This window comes from Benincasa hispida, chromosome 9 (assembly GCF_009727055.1).
Source record: "Benincasa hispida cultivar B227 chromosome 9, ASM972705v1, whole genome shotgun sequence".
NCBI lineage: Eukaryota > Viridiplantae > Streptophyta > Magnoliopsida > Cucurbitales > Cucurbitaceae > Benincasa > Benincasa hispida.
The window spans coordinates 55722542-55734868 of NC_052357.1; the positions used below are offsets into that span (position 1 = coordinate 55722542).

At 34.7% G+C, this 12327-nt stretch overlaps 1 protein-coding gene across 1 annotated transcript; it reads right to left on the minus strand.

The window, feature by feature from the left end:
• Positions 1-236: 236 nt before the first annotated feature.
• Positions 237-11819, minus strand: LOC120085704 (myosin-2). The gene is made up of 24 exons (XM_039041855.1): positions 10473-11819; positions 9956-10057; positions 9730-9873; positions 9480-9630; positions 9336-9363; positions 9064-9229; positions 8891-8954; positions 8672-8685; positions 8500-8584; positions 7663-7766; positions 7424-7562; positions 6637-6755; positions 6383-6535; positions 6213-6302; positions 5604-5681; positions 4760-4918; positions 4468-4671; positions 4155-4360; positions 3932-4067; positions 2925-3054; positions 2504-2629; positions 2313-2419; positions 1382-1594; positions 237-1119 (listed from the first exon to the last, which is right to left on the minus strand). Exons 1-24 carry the CDS (start codon positions 10896-10898, stop codon positions 631-633), a joined length of 3633 nt encoding a protein of 1210 aa, XP_038897783.1. The 5' UTR covers positions 10899-11819; the 3' UTR covers positions 237-630.
• Between the last annotated feature and the right edge of the window lie 508 nt (positions 11820-12327).

The window sequence follows — 12327 nt, forward strand, 5'->3', positions numbered from 1 at the left end:
AGCAATTGGGTTTTCAAGTGCTTTTGATGGGTCTAAAGAAAAATGTTTTCTTTTGTATTCCAATGAATACAAAAAGAACTCCAACAAAGAAGTGGGGGTGGGCCAAAGTACCTAACTTCTTCACAAAGTAACTCATTGCAAAAGTAAAATCATGGGAAAGTTGGAAAGATGGTTTATGATAGATTTTGTACCTTCGGAAAAGGTACTAATGACAACTGATAAATGACTGCAAAGAATACCAGTAAACTAAGCTTTCCATAAAATAATGGAGCTCATTCACTCTATTCAGAAGTACAAACAATATGAACACTTTCTTCTATTCCTTTCCTACAAACTATCAAGATCTATACTGTCAAACTAAATATAATGACAATAGAAACTATACACAAACTAAACTATGCAGCGGAGACGATGGTTCTGAAATCTCTCAGCAAATCACTATTTAGCTATACACAAACTTCTGAACACTCTCCTCACTCCATCCCAAGAACCAGCGACACATTTCTCGGCTTTGTCAGCAACAACCACAAGTTGTCAGAAGACAACTTGACAATTTTCTCCCCCTTCTTTTCAGGAGCTCTCCTTTAATTCACAAAGCTGAACTGTATCAACTTGTCCAAAACTGACATATTATGATGATTTTGAAAACTTTCCCCACCATTTTCGACGAAGTTTATCAACTTCAAAATGACCATGTTTATGATGAACCTTAGATTTTGTTTCCCGTAATCTCGCCTTGTACTCTTTTTTCCATGCTTCAAATCGGACTTTAATTTTACGGTATTCTTCATCTGGATTCATATTAGACCCTGTCTGTCCCTGACCTGATTTTGCTTCAATTAAAGCTTTGGCATCATCGTCAAATGCGATTTTTCGCTGTTCGAATTCCTTTACAAGATTGTTAACTGCAACTAACGTACCATTCATTTCTCGGCCTGCTCCAGCTTCAGAAATTCCAGAAGCTTTCATAGGTGTGGTACCACCAGGAGTTCGAGACCCCATCGACGTCGTATCCTCAGAATCATAATAGTGAGGTGGTGAGTTAGCAGCATCGACTCTTCCAGGAGGACAGGCTACATTTTCAGCAGCAAGTGTCTTCTTAGCAGCAGCAAGACTCATCTGCATTAAGAATTATAGCTTAGTTCAAAAAATAAGTAAAAAATCAAGAATCCTGAAACTGTTATTATCAAGTGAAACATTCAAACAATGTCCCAATTTCAAGAAGGTTTTCATGCATATTAGCACTTTTCTGTTGCCAAATTTTCAGAGTTATCTGGCAGAAAGTTGAATAAAAAATTAGGTAGTGCTTTGTGTTGAATGCATTTCGAGGTGTAAAAATCCAATTCTGCAAGTAAAGTTTTATATTCCCTTGTAAACTTACTTGCAAAGATGCCATCTGCTTTTGCCACATATCCTCCATGGACTTCATCTTGGCTTCATATTCTAACCGCCTAGACTCGAATTGCTTTACTTGCTCCCGCAGTGCGGCATTTTCCCCTTCCTTTTTCTCTATGGTCACTTCTGCCTCCAGGACCCTCTTTTGAAGCTCAGCAAGAGTTGTTGGCAGGGAGTGAACCTGTTCTTGAAATTCTTCCTGCTCAAGGAAGAAGAATATTATCATATGAGCACGATTACTCAATAAACAATCATACGAATTTAAAAAATAATAATAAATAAGCAAACACATGAAAAGTTGTCAGATGCAGCATGACTTCGCAGTAATTAATTTCACTCATCAAAGAATGCTCTTGGGAATTCTAAATAAAAAAAAAATAAAAAAAAAAAAAAAAAAAAAAAAAAAATTAGCAAATGTGCAATGAAGTGTGCTGGATTATCCCAGCAAAAGTAAAATCCTGACGACTTTGCAGATCAACGAGAATGACAAGGGAAGTCAACTTCGTATGAATTGTTTTTTTTTTATAAGAAACAATTTCAATGATCAAATGAAATATTCAAGGATATACAAAAAAATTCAATATTATAGGGCATACGAAAGATGTTCCAATTTGTAACAAGAAACGAAAAACTAAGGCTTTGAAATGCTGGTAAAGATTTACACCAAAAGATATTTCATATGAATTATTTAAAACAGTGGAAATTAATTTGTTGCCAAGAAAAAGTGTTATGACCACAAAAGGCTCAATATGAGTATGTGAGAGTGAAAAAGATGCTATAGGAACTTCTAAACTCAAAAAGTAAATACTGAAAAAGACGAACACACTTTCCCACAACTATATCAAACAGGTAAAAGAATTTAACATGAGGGAAAAAAGTGTTGCAGGTTTGTGAGACCATAGGTGGAGTGCTTTTACCTCTGAAACCCTTCTGCCTGTGTTCAGTTTAGATTTTTTGTTTTCAGGACACAACCTCTTTGAATCACGCATGCTTAAATGCTTTCGAGCCAACGAACCACGTATTACTGAGGGGTAAAATGAAAAATCTAAGATTTAATATGATATCAAGCATTACAAATGTCGCACCATGACACAACAATAATGCTTACCAGATTGTAATCGTATGATTGCCTGGAGTTCATGAGCCTTCTTAGGAACACTGAAAGCATACACAACGAATGAGAACCTCTTCACCTTAACAGTACATCTCCGTCTGGCATTTTCACCACGAATAACTGCATAAATAAATTGATTTATTAGCATTTATTGCAGACAATCCACTTGATTAGAAGCATGCAACCATGTTTATAGAGATAGGAATTAACAAGAGGACAATCTTTTTAGGAAACGAAGTGAGAAGATTGAAGTTGAATTGTAAATGTTAATAATTGAATTGTATAATTCAAAAGGTGCAAAGGTAAGGACATATAAAACATGAAGCTAAAGGATCAATATATCAAATCTAACTACAAACAAAACAGCACCAACACATATTACCGACAATCAAAACTTCAAATATAGATGATATACATGATTGTAAGGTAGTGGCCGCTTGCTTAAGATCATGGAAGTTGCCACGGGAATGGCAACCACGAAAGTACTTTTGTACCCCTAGAATGCCTTGCATAACTTGCTTCTTCCTTTCATCCAGTGCTCTAATCTGAGAACCACAGAAACCCATCAGCATGATTGAAACTTTAATTGAAAATTATTCATCTCAGATAGCAAATCTCTGCATTATCATACAAAAGACGGATGTTGAAACTCAAACTCTCTAACCTACCAAGACTTTCAGTTCATGCAGCTAGAAATTTCAATTTTTAATGCATCCCAGGTCATCCTTAATGAGAAAATGTGGTATAATATAACCATAAGATTACAAAGGAAGGAAAAGATTACATATCATGAAGTTTGTAATTAAAGTTAAAAATCAAGATGATAGTTTTTGAGCTCCTCAAAACACTAATTTTGAAGGGCCCGGCCTACAATTGCAACAGTTACTAGGACCCCAGAATTTGATCTGTACACATTTTCAAAAACCACCCAAATGATAACCTAATTATAATGAATTTCCAGCTAAATGCTGCATGTACGAAGCTATACAACATATTCAGATTTTAAAATCAAGGAAAGAACCGATACACCAATTGTCAGATTTGCTGTGCAGTATATTTTACACCGATCAACAACTTAAGAGCCAGGACAAAAACCAATAGGACCATAATTTCTATCAGAATAATTTAAAGAAAAAAAACAAAGACAAATGGTGTATCGGTTATTAACCATAAACAAAGGAAAAAAAAAACAAAGACAGAGACAAAGACATACTCATAAGGAAAAAGATGGAACATAAGTTGTCAGGACAATATAACATGCAACAAGGAACCAGGTGAGAAGACAGGAGGCTTGAAAGAAAACAGGCAAACATCAGCTTCTTGTCTTGTAAAGTTCGTTTATCATTTGGTTATCTAAACTGGGGGTAAGAGAAAGAGAAAGAGAAAGAAGGAAAAAGAAATGGAAAACAAGACAGGACTCACCTGCCCAGTTCGGAAAAATAGTTTGGTATAACCAACATGGTACATCTCGGGGTGGACATTAAATTGTTGCAGAACAGCAATTGATATACTTAATGGATCTCGAGATACACCAGTTTCTTTAAGGAGGAATTCATACCTTACATCATATTCAGACATGAAACTCAATTACAATCTAGTTATAGCATAAATTCTAACCAAGCTAGTGAAAAAATATTCCTTCTACCTTCCAGCAAATTCTTGATGCGTCATTCTGGTAGGATATCCAGATCTTGAAATTCTGACCACCTCCAAAATTCCACAGTACCGAAGCTGTTGTAAGACAAGGTCCTCCTCAAATAAGCCAGCAACTTGATTTCTGTTCGGCCTTATGCAACAAATAAAGTGATGGCTGGTGTGCTCCAATTTATGAAATAGGTCAAATAGTTGAAGCTGCCAAAACAGAAGAGCATAGAGTTTTTGGAAGTGCAATTTCAATTAATTTAAATTACCACGAAAGTTTCTAATAAAGAAAAACAAAATTCTCACAACCATTTTACCTTGTACTTGGTACCAACACCTGGCTCGGGGGATTCTACTACTTCTGTAGAGCACATTGAAACTGTTGGTTTGTGGGAATGGTTAATAACTTTTGACGCAAGTAATTGGAGTAGCTTGCAAGTACATGATGAAAAGAGTTGGATGGAATCTGAATGCAGCAGATCTCTATTCTTCTCCAAAAACCCATTTGTATCGTATACAACCTACAGAAGAGAACCGAGATGCTGATAAAATCTGTGCACAGTAATTAACAATTTGCTTAGAAAAAGAGAGGAGATAGAAACAACTAACCTCTCCAGCATAATGACGAACACCAAAAGCCCTGCCTCTTTCCCCTTTAAAGCGAGGTTGAGATTTAAAGTGTTGTTTTAGTTTATTAGCAAATGTCAGATCTGTAGCCTTGGGAAAATTTAACTCTTCGTCCAACAAAGCTAGAACTCCAAAAGGTTTCTGCAAAATTCCACCAGATCAAACAAATTAATCTCACCGACTCAGAAAATGGAAATATATATGTAGTTCAAGCAAAAAGAAACAAGTCTAAACATAAGGCATGTATTTGAATCTTTCGCACTGGAAAGAGGTCTATTTTCATTCTAGGAATCCATTTATGCTATATATAAAAAGATAATCACTTTTTAGGAAAGTTTAGAAATATCTGCACTTAACTAGAAAAATAATCTGCAAATACGGCAAATTTTTCTCTTATGACATACCCTTTTAGTATAATTAATAAAGTAGATCTCTGATGTAGTTAATATAAAATACACCACTAGTATACCAATTAAGTGACAAGGTTATAACTGATATATACCTAATATAAAATAAATATTGGCACACAATTTGTTTTTTTTTTTTTTAATCATTGATAACGCATATGAATGATATACCATTTTTGTATTATTGATAAAATATAAAACTAATATTCCTAATATAAAATAGGTCCCGATCTACCTACCACAAACATACGTTTCTTACATTTGAACCATTTTTGCAAAATATTTTATCATGTGACAAGTTTCCTTTTTTATTGTTGGAAAAGCCCCCAATTTTTTGTATATGTTTAAAATGATATGCATCATGTAATTATGTTGAAACAACTATCACGAGTAAATTCTAGTTTCAGAATCAGGACTACCTTCTCAATGAGATTCAAACACTCTTGATTGTCTTCGAAGTTGACTTTTGTGCCATCAACCCCATTAAAATCGTAGTCCTGCAAAATAAACCAATCAACTATGGGACTTCTACTTACAAAAGCCATATCATCAAATATATTACCAACAATTAAGTCAAATGTCCATTTTTGTATGCAACTTTACTAGTTGCTTATAAAATTGACAAAAGAATTCTTTTTTGTTTAGCAAGAACACACAAATATTATTGGAAAAAGGAATACATATGCAGAGGAAAATAAGACACACTATAATTCAACCTACGATACAGGGGAGGGAAAAAAAACACCACTTGGGAAGGTAGCTAGGCGTATTGAACACTAAATTCAGAGTACTTTGCAAAACAACGACTCATTTAATTATGGAAGAGCATGGAAAATTTCAGAATTAAGAGGAGAACGAGTTAAACATTTTCTTTAAAGAATTGCCTCCAGAAGCATGAGAATGTGAATGCAAAAATAGTCACAGCCACCTTCTTCATCTTTAGAAACAGCTCTACAGTAATACTAAACACAAACAGCATCAGAACCATCTGATCAAAATCAGAAGTAGGGGTGATTTTAGACTCTCACCTCCTGCTGAAGTTTGAAAAGGTGCCTCATAAAATGCTGCTGCAGTCTCTCATTTGCATAATTGATACAAAACTGTTCGAAGCCGTTCTTCTGAATTTGGAGACAACAAGATAATCACCATAACACATCGTTGCATAAAAAAATGCACATAGATGAATAGAATAACATGCCTTAAATGACTCAAACCCATAGAAGTCGAGGATATTTATGGATCTTCCAGAATGCTCCCTTCTTGGTTTAAGCGACTTATTGATCTGTTCTACAAGCCAGTCAAACAAGCTTGCATAGATAAATTTTGCCAAAGCATCTCTTGCATCGGTTGCCTGTACTTGTAATGAGAAAGACACATCATGTTACAATAGAAGAGTGCATTCTTAGACAGCTGGGAAATATAATGACTTCACAAATGATACGAGAAAGCAACCTGTCGTAATGTCAATTTTTTAGCAATGCTATCGTTGCCTGATTGCACTTTCTGGGTTGACAAAACTAACTTAAGCTCATTAGGACTGCAACCCATCAGCTTTGCAGCATTTGCGACCGCTGTATTAAAAAGAAAAAGTTATAAATACATAAAGTAAATGAAACAGCCTTATGTCTCACTTTACTATGGGGAGAGGTAGAATCATCCGCAGATACACGCAGACACACACAAAAAGAAGGAAAGAAACTGTGTATGGGAACATCCAAAAAGTTACTTACATTCATTTTATACAATAATTGACATAAATTACTCATCAGAATTGAGAATGAGAGCCAGGCTATATCAAGAAAACTACAAGTAACATGCCATGACCACCATGCCACGTGTTGATCTGGAGGGAGATTACAGGTCAAACTATGGAGGTAAACCACTCAAGTTATGCACAGTTTTAGTAAAGTCAAACAATTGTGATGTGAGATTAGCTGAGATATGCATAACTTGACTCAAACATAGTTATAAGAGAAAATAGGATGTCGTAGTAGTGTTAAAACAATATAGAGAGGCTTCGGTAAAAACTAAGCCCCACATATTCCACTCCATCAGTTGTAGCTTGTAAAGGAAAAATTATGTAGGTCCTAAACACTAAAATGTTCCCTTTACCTACTGACAGTGAGCTACCAACATCAAATTATAGCATCAGGTGTAATTAAATGTATGCCACATTTTAAAAAAAAAATAAAAAAAATAAAAAAAATAAAGTGGTACAAATCTTGGTTCATGCATTTACCTTCATTAGTCACGACCTCCACATGATTTTCACTATTAATTGTTTGAAACGTAATGTTTCCTATCCACAACACCGCAGCAAGCAAACCAAATGCATGTTCTTGATCTTCTTTTGTGAATTGAAGTATATCTAGGGCTTCCTGTAGGCAAGAAGGAAAAGGGATTTAAGACAATCGAAATAGAATAAAATCTCAAAAAAGTTGGTTTGCAGTCAAATCAAAGTACTATATATTTCTTTACCACGAGAATATGAAATTTCCGTGCATCATCCACACCACCAATCACCAGGCATTCACTGTGATTAAGGTAACTGTACTCACTAGCCACTCTGATATTCAATTTCTCTGAAGAAATAAAAACCATAAAATAATTGTAATTTCCAGATATTCATGAAGAGGGAAACAGATCCAAAGTCTGCAAGTCACTGTACCACAATACTTCTAATATTAATATAGAGAAACGCAAGGGACCAAATTTGAGAGATCCCAGTGGTAAGAAGAACAAACAATAATGATAATAATTTTATTTAAAAATAAATAAATAACAAAATAAAATAAAGAGGGAAAAAAACCTAAATTATCATGTGCTCGGTTACTGCTGAAAAGATATAATTTCATGACCCAAACATCGAGATAATTGAAGTAATAAGCAAAAATACAATAAACTCGTTTCTTCTACAAACCAGCTTCTCTAAAGAACAAAGGGTAATAAATACAATAGATGGATCTCCATGAATAAATCCTAAAGGCTGAGAAATATCTATGTAATTACTAATTCGATTAATGATTACCTTATATCTTAACAAATTAAAGATCTTTGACACATTCATCTTAAAGATTTTGGTATCATAGCATTATCAGGTCAAGTAAATTCTGCATTTCTACAGCCATGATCCAGATACTGCAAGTACTTCACTTAATATTACTACTCTAGGAAGAAATTTAGAATACTCTACGTGCTTGATAACATGAATTAAGATGGGCAACATAATTACGAAATTCATGTTTGCCATGATTGTAAAAAAAAAAGAAACCGTAGATGTAGATGATTGGAAAATGAAAATACTAACACAAATACCTTTAAGTGTAGCTGGTGCTCCAGCACAAAGTTGATAAAAGACATGGAATGATCTCTCACCATTGACCAGCTGAACAACTCTCGACTGCTCAAAGAAGACATAACAACTTCAGGGTGACACATAATACACTGTATGTTTTGGTTAAAGATCTGATAGAACAGAGAAACTTACCTTTTCCAACAGAACTATTTGAAATTCCAGGTGAGTCAGCATGTGATATGCACGTACAGTTACAGAAAGTCAATAAAAGTAAGCAGTAACATAAGTTATAATATAAAACTTTCGCTCTCTCTTTTGACAATGAAAGTAATGTTTCTTATTAACAAAATAATAAAAATAATAAATAAATAAATAAATAAAAATAAGAGTTTCAGCACAAAAGTTTCTTACATGTCTGGATTACAGCACCACATATTTTCCCTGCTCTGCTAAAAAGAATCTCAATCAACTTCCCCTGGACAAGGAACAAACTATTTTGGTCAGACTAAAAGGTCTGCTATGGTTCTTTCTCAAAATTGAAAAATGGGAAGCAGTAATGCAAATAACAAGGAAAAGAAACTGACAAATCTGCTGGCATTGTTGTTTCTGGAGGTTTTAGCATTCCCAAACGCTTCCAGTATAACATTCGCCTGTGGGATTCTATCATCTATGCCACTACCACCACCAAGAGCAGTAAGGTATTGAACTGCAACTTTTGCTGTCTCAGTTTTTCCAGCTCCACTTTCTCCACTATAAGGAAACAAAACCAAAACCATTCAAGTCTAAGCATAATAGTGAATACAAGTTATGCACACAGAGATACCCTGAATTCTGGAATATTAGATTGAAATCTAACCTGATGATAATAGATTGATTAAATTCATCTGCAACAGGAATGTGAACCCAGATTTGTTGGTGTGAGATATAAATTACAACCAATGAAATACAAAGTTTAAATCAACAGAAGAATATAAAAGATGGTGCAGATGAATTATTCTACCTTGCATCATCGCAGAATAGGCAGAATCGGCTATAGCATAAACATGAGGGTTGTTCATGACTCTCTGTCTATATGCTGTAATTAATCCATTTACATACTGTTTAGTGTCTTTCAAGGGATTGACTGCAATCAAAACTGACCCTGCATTACTCTGCAACAAGGATACCCATAAACTGTTAAGAAGAGAAAGACCAAAATATCTCTCCAGGAGACATGTACTAGGCATGTATCAAAACTAAATCACACTAACATAAATTTTATCCCGAGAAAATCTTCTCTGGAGACTGTGAATAATCGAAGGCTCGTTCAAATAACTGAGCTGTGCAAGATCATCAACCCCCTCCACTATATCTGGATTAGCAGGTAAGAGATCTACTGTTGAAACTTTAACAACCTAAACATTGTACATTTATCATCAGTTTTTCAATAAAACAAGATTCAAGAATCTAATAAATCACCAAGCTTACGGACTTAACCTTTTTGTTTGAGAGCATGACAGATGCCTCCACTCCACTGCTTGACTGTATAGTTCCTAACTCCCATTGTCCAGTTGGAAGTTGACACCAAACCCGGAGTTTCTGATAGAGGAGAAAGCAAGAGCGTGATGAAAAACATGCACACAAGATCTAGATGGCTAGATTTACACCAATAGTGGAAAGCAACTATTCATTACCAAACACATGAAAGTCATTTATCCAAAAACAATCACATTCCTGGCTCCAGAATAATGGATTTGCAAAATGGCTTAGATAAACAAATAATTAAGTTGTATGCCAGTATAAAAACCTCCACAGACTTGGTATGTTACAAATCAAATATAGAATGCACCATCCAGCACGCTGGTGATTGCAATTAACTTTGTAGCGAAGCAAGTAAAAGGAAAAAAGGTAAAATCATCTTGTCTCCAACAAAGATGCGAGGTCATTCCTCAAGTTCAACATTGAAAATTTTCATACAGTACACCATAAGAAAAATTTTGAGCAAAAGTAGTACCTTCTGAAGAAAATAACTGATATTGTCCTCCCAGTTGGACCCTTGAATATTTGAAAATAAAGCAGAAGCACCATTCACTTGATCTCTATTATCATTTTCTGAAGCTACCATATAAGGCGATTCATCATCTTGATCTCCCTTTATTCTCCTGAATGCAAAGTTACCCAAACCATTCTCCTTCCTCATTACATCTTCCCTTCCATTAAAGACATTAATAGAACACTCTGAGGAACCGTCATCATTAACCCTGAAATTGACGGGTAAAGTCCGCTTCACCGGGGGAATCCGAGCCTTCGAAATGGGACGAGACGGCAATGCAGGCGGCAAGTCTTTAGGCTTCTCAATCTCATCTCTTCGTCGAAGAGAATCAAGCATTTCCTCCAGTGAACTTCGAGCTATTGTCGAAGGCGATGCGGATAACATCATTTTGCCAAAACCCCACTACTTCAAATTCCAGAAATTCACAGAATTCCACCCCCAAATTCACCTCACTCTCAACCCAAAACACGCCAGCCTCTCTAAACCAAAACCACTAATTGAAAACCCCAAAATCAAACGGGTATATAATAAATCTTATATACCCAGAATTCAGAAATCGATTATAATTCGAAAAAACTAGTGGGTCAAATAAGCTGAAAAGAACAGAAGAAGAGAAAATAGAGCAGAAGAAGCAAAGAGAACGAAGGTATGATAAAATTCGAATGACTTTTGAAGGAAAAACACAGAACAGTCTCAGGAAAGAAACTCTGCAACAGCAATCGATATATCGAAAGAGGGTAATTCCGTTGAAAAACAAACCTCCATTAACAAAAGAACAGAAGAAGAAGAAGAATATTATGAACAACTCAAACGAAAACAATGAAAGGGAGGCAAAAAGAAATGATGGGTATGTAAGAAACGAAGCAGTTTTGGTTGTTTCGTTGTGGTTTTTCTTTGAAACTATTCCTTTCCCCTCTCACTCTGTTTCGAAAAACCCCAAAACGATGTAAAAGAAAGAGAGAAATGAAAGAGAGAGAGGAAAGGAAAAGAGAGAGAGCTCTGAGAGAAAGAACTCTGGTTTGAGGGTGTTTTGGTTTTTGTTGTTGCTTCAAGTTTCTCTCTTCAAAAAAAAGGGAATTTTTTCAAAATTTGTTTCAGGTAGGTGGAGCCGCAGAGTTCCAAACAATTCCTTACACAAACCGCTTGGTTCCCATTTGGGACTGGGAAGAACAAAAAAAAAGCGTTACCCAAAAATAAAATTTTAATTTTGAAATCAAATTCATTTCCAATTTTGTTCCTCCATTTTTCTTTTCTGGGAACTGGTGAAATTCGGACTACATGAAAAGCAATGACATAGAAAATATTCATAACCGGGAGACCAACGCCTGAAATTTCATGTAAAAGAAAAAGCTGTACATTCAAAGTTAGGACAATGTTTTGCTTCAAAATTACAACTTTAGCCTTTAAGTTTTATATAGTCTCATTGGAGTGAACTTAGTTCAATGGTAATTTACACATATATTTTTTTCTTAAATTTAAATATTGAAATTCTATACTTTATATTTGTTGTACTAAAAAAATTCAAGATAAAGTTTTGTTTACATCTTTATACAATAAATGTCATTGTATTACATTATTCAACTGAACAGAATATTTTAATCTCGATGAGAGATCGTAGGTTAAATTCTTCACTCTACATATGATTGATTGTATAAATGATCTTAACGATATCTTTTGAGATTAAATTAATTGTAACAATGATCTTAAATGTTTCGTAATTGTAATTAATATCACATATGTTTTATGATTTTGCATTGTTTTCAAATATAAAAAAATGAATTAAAATATTTACAAATAATAGCAAAAGATCGCATTC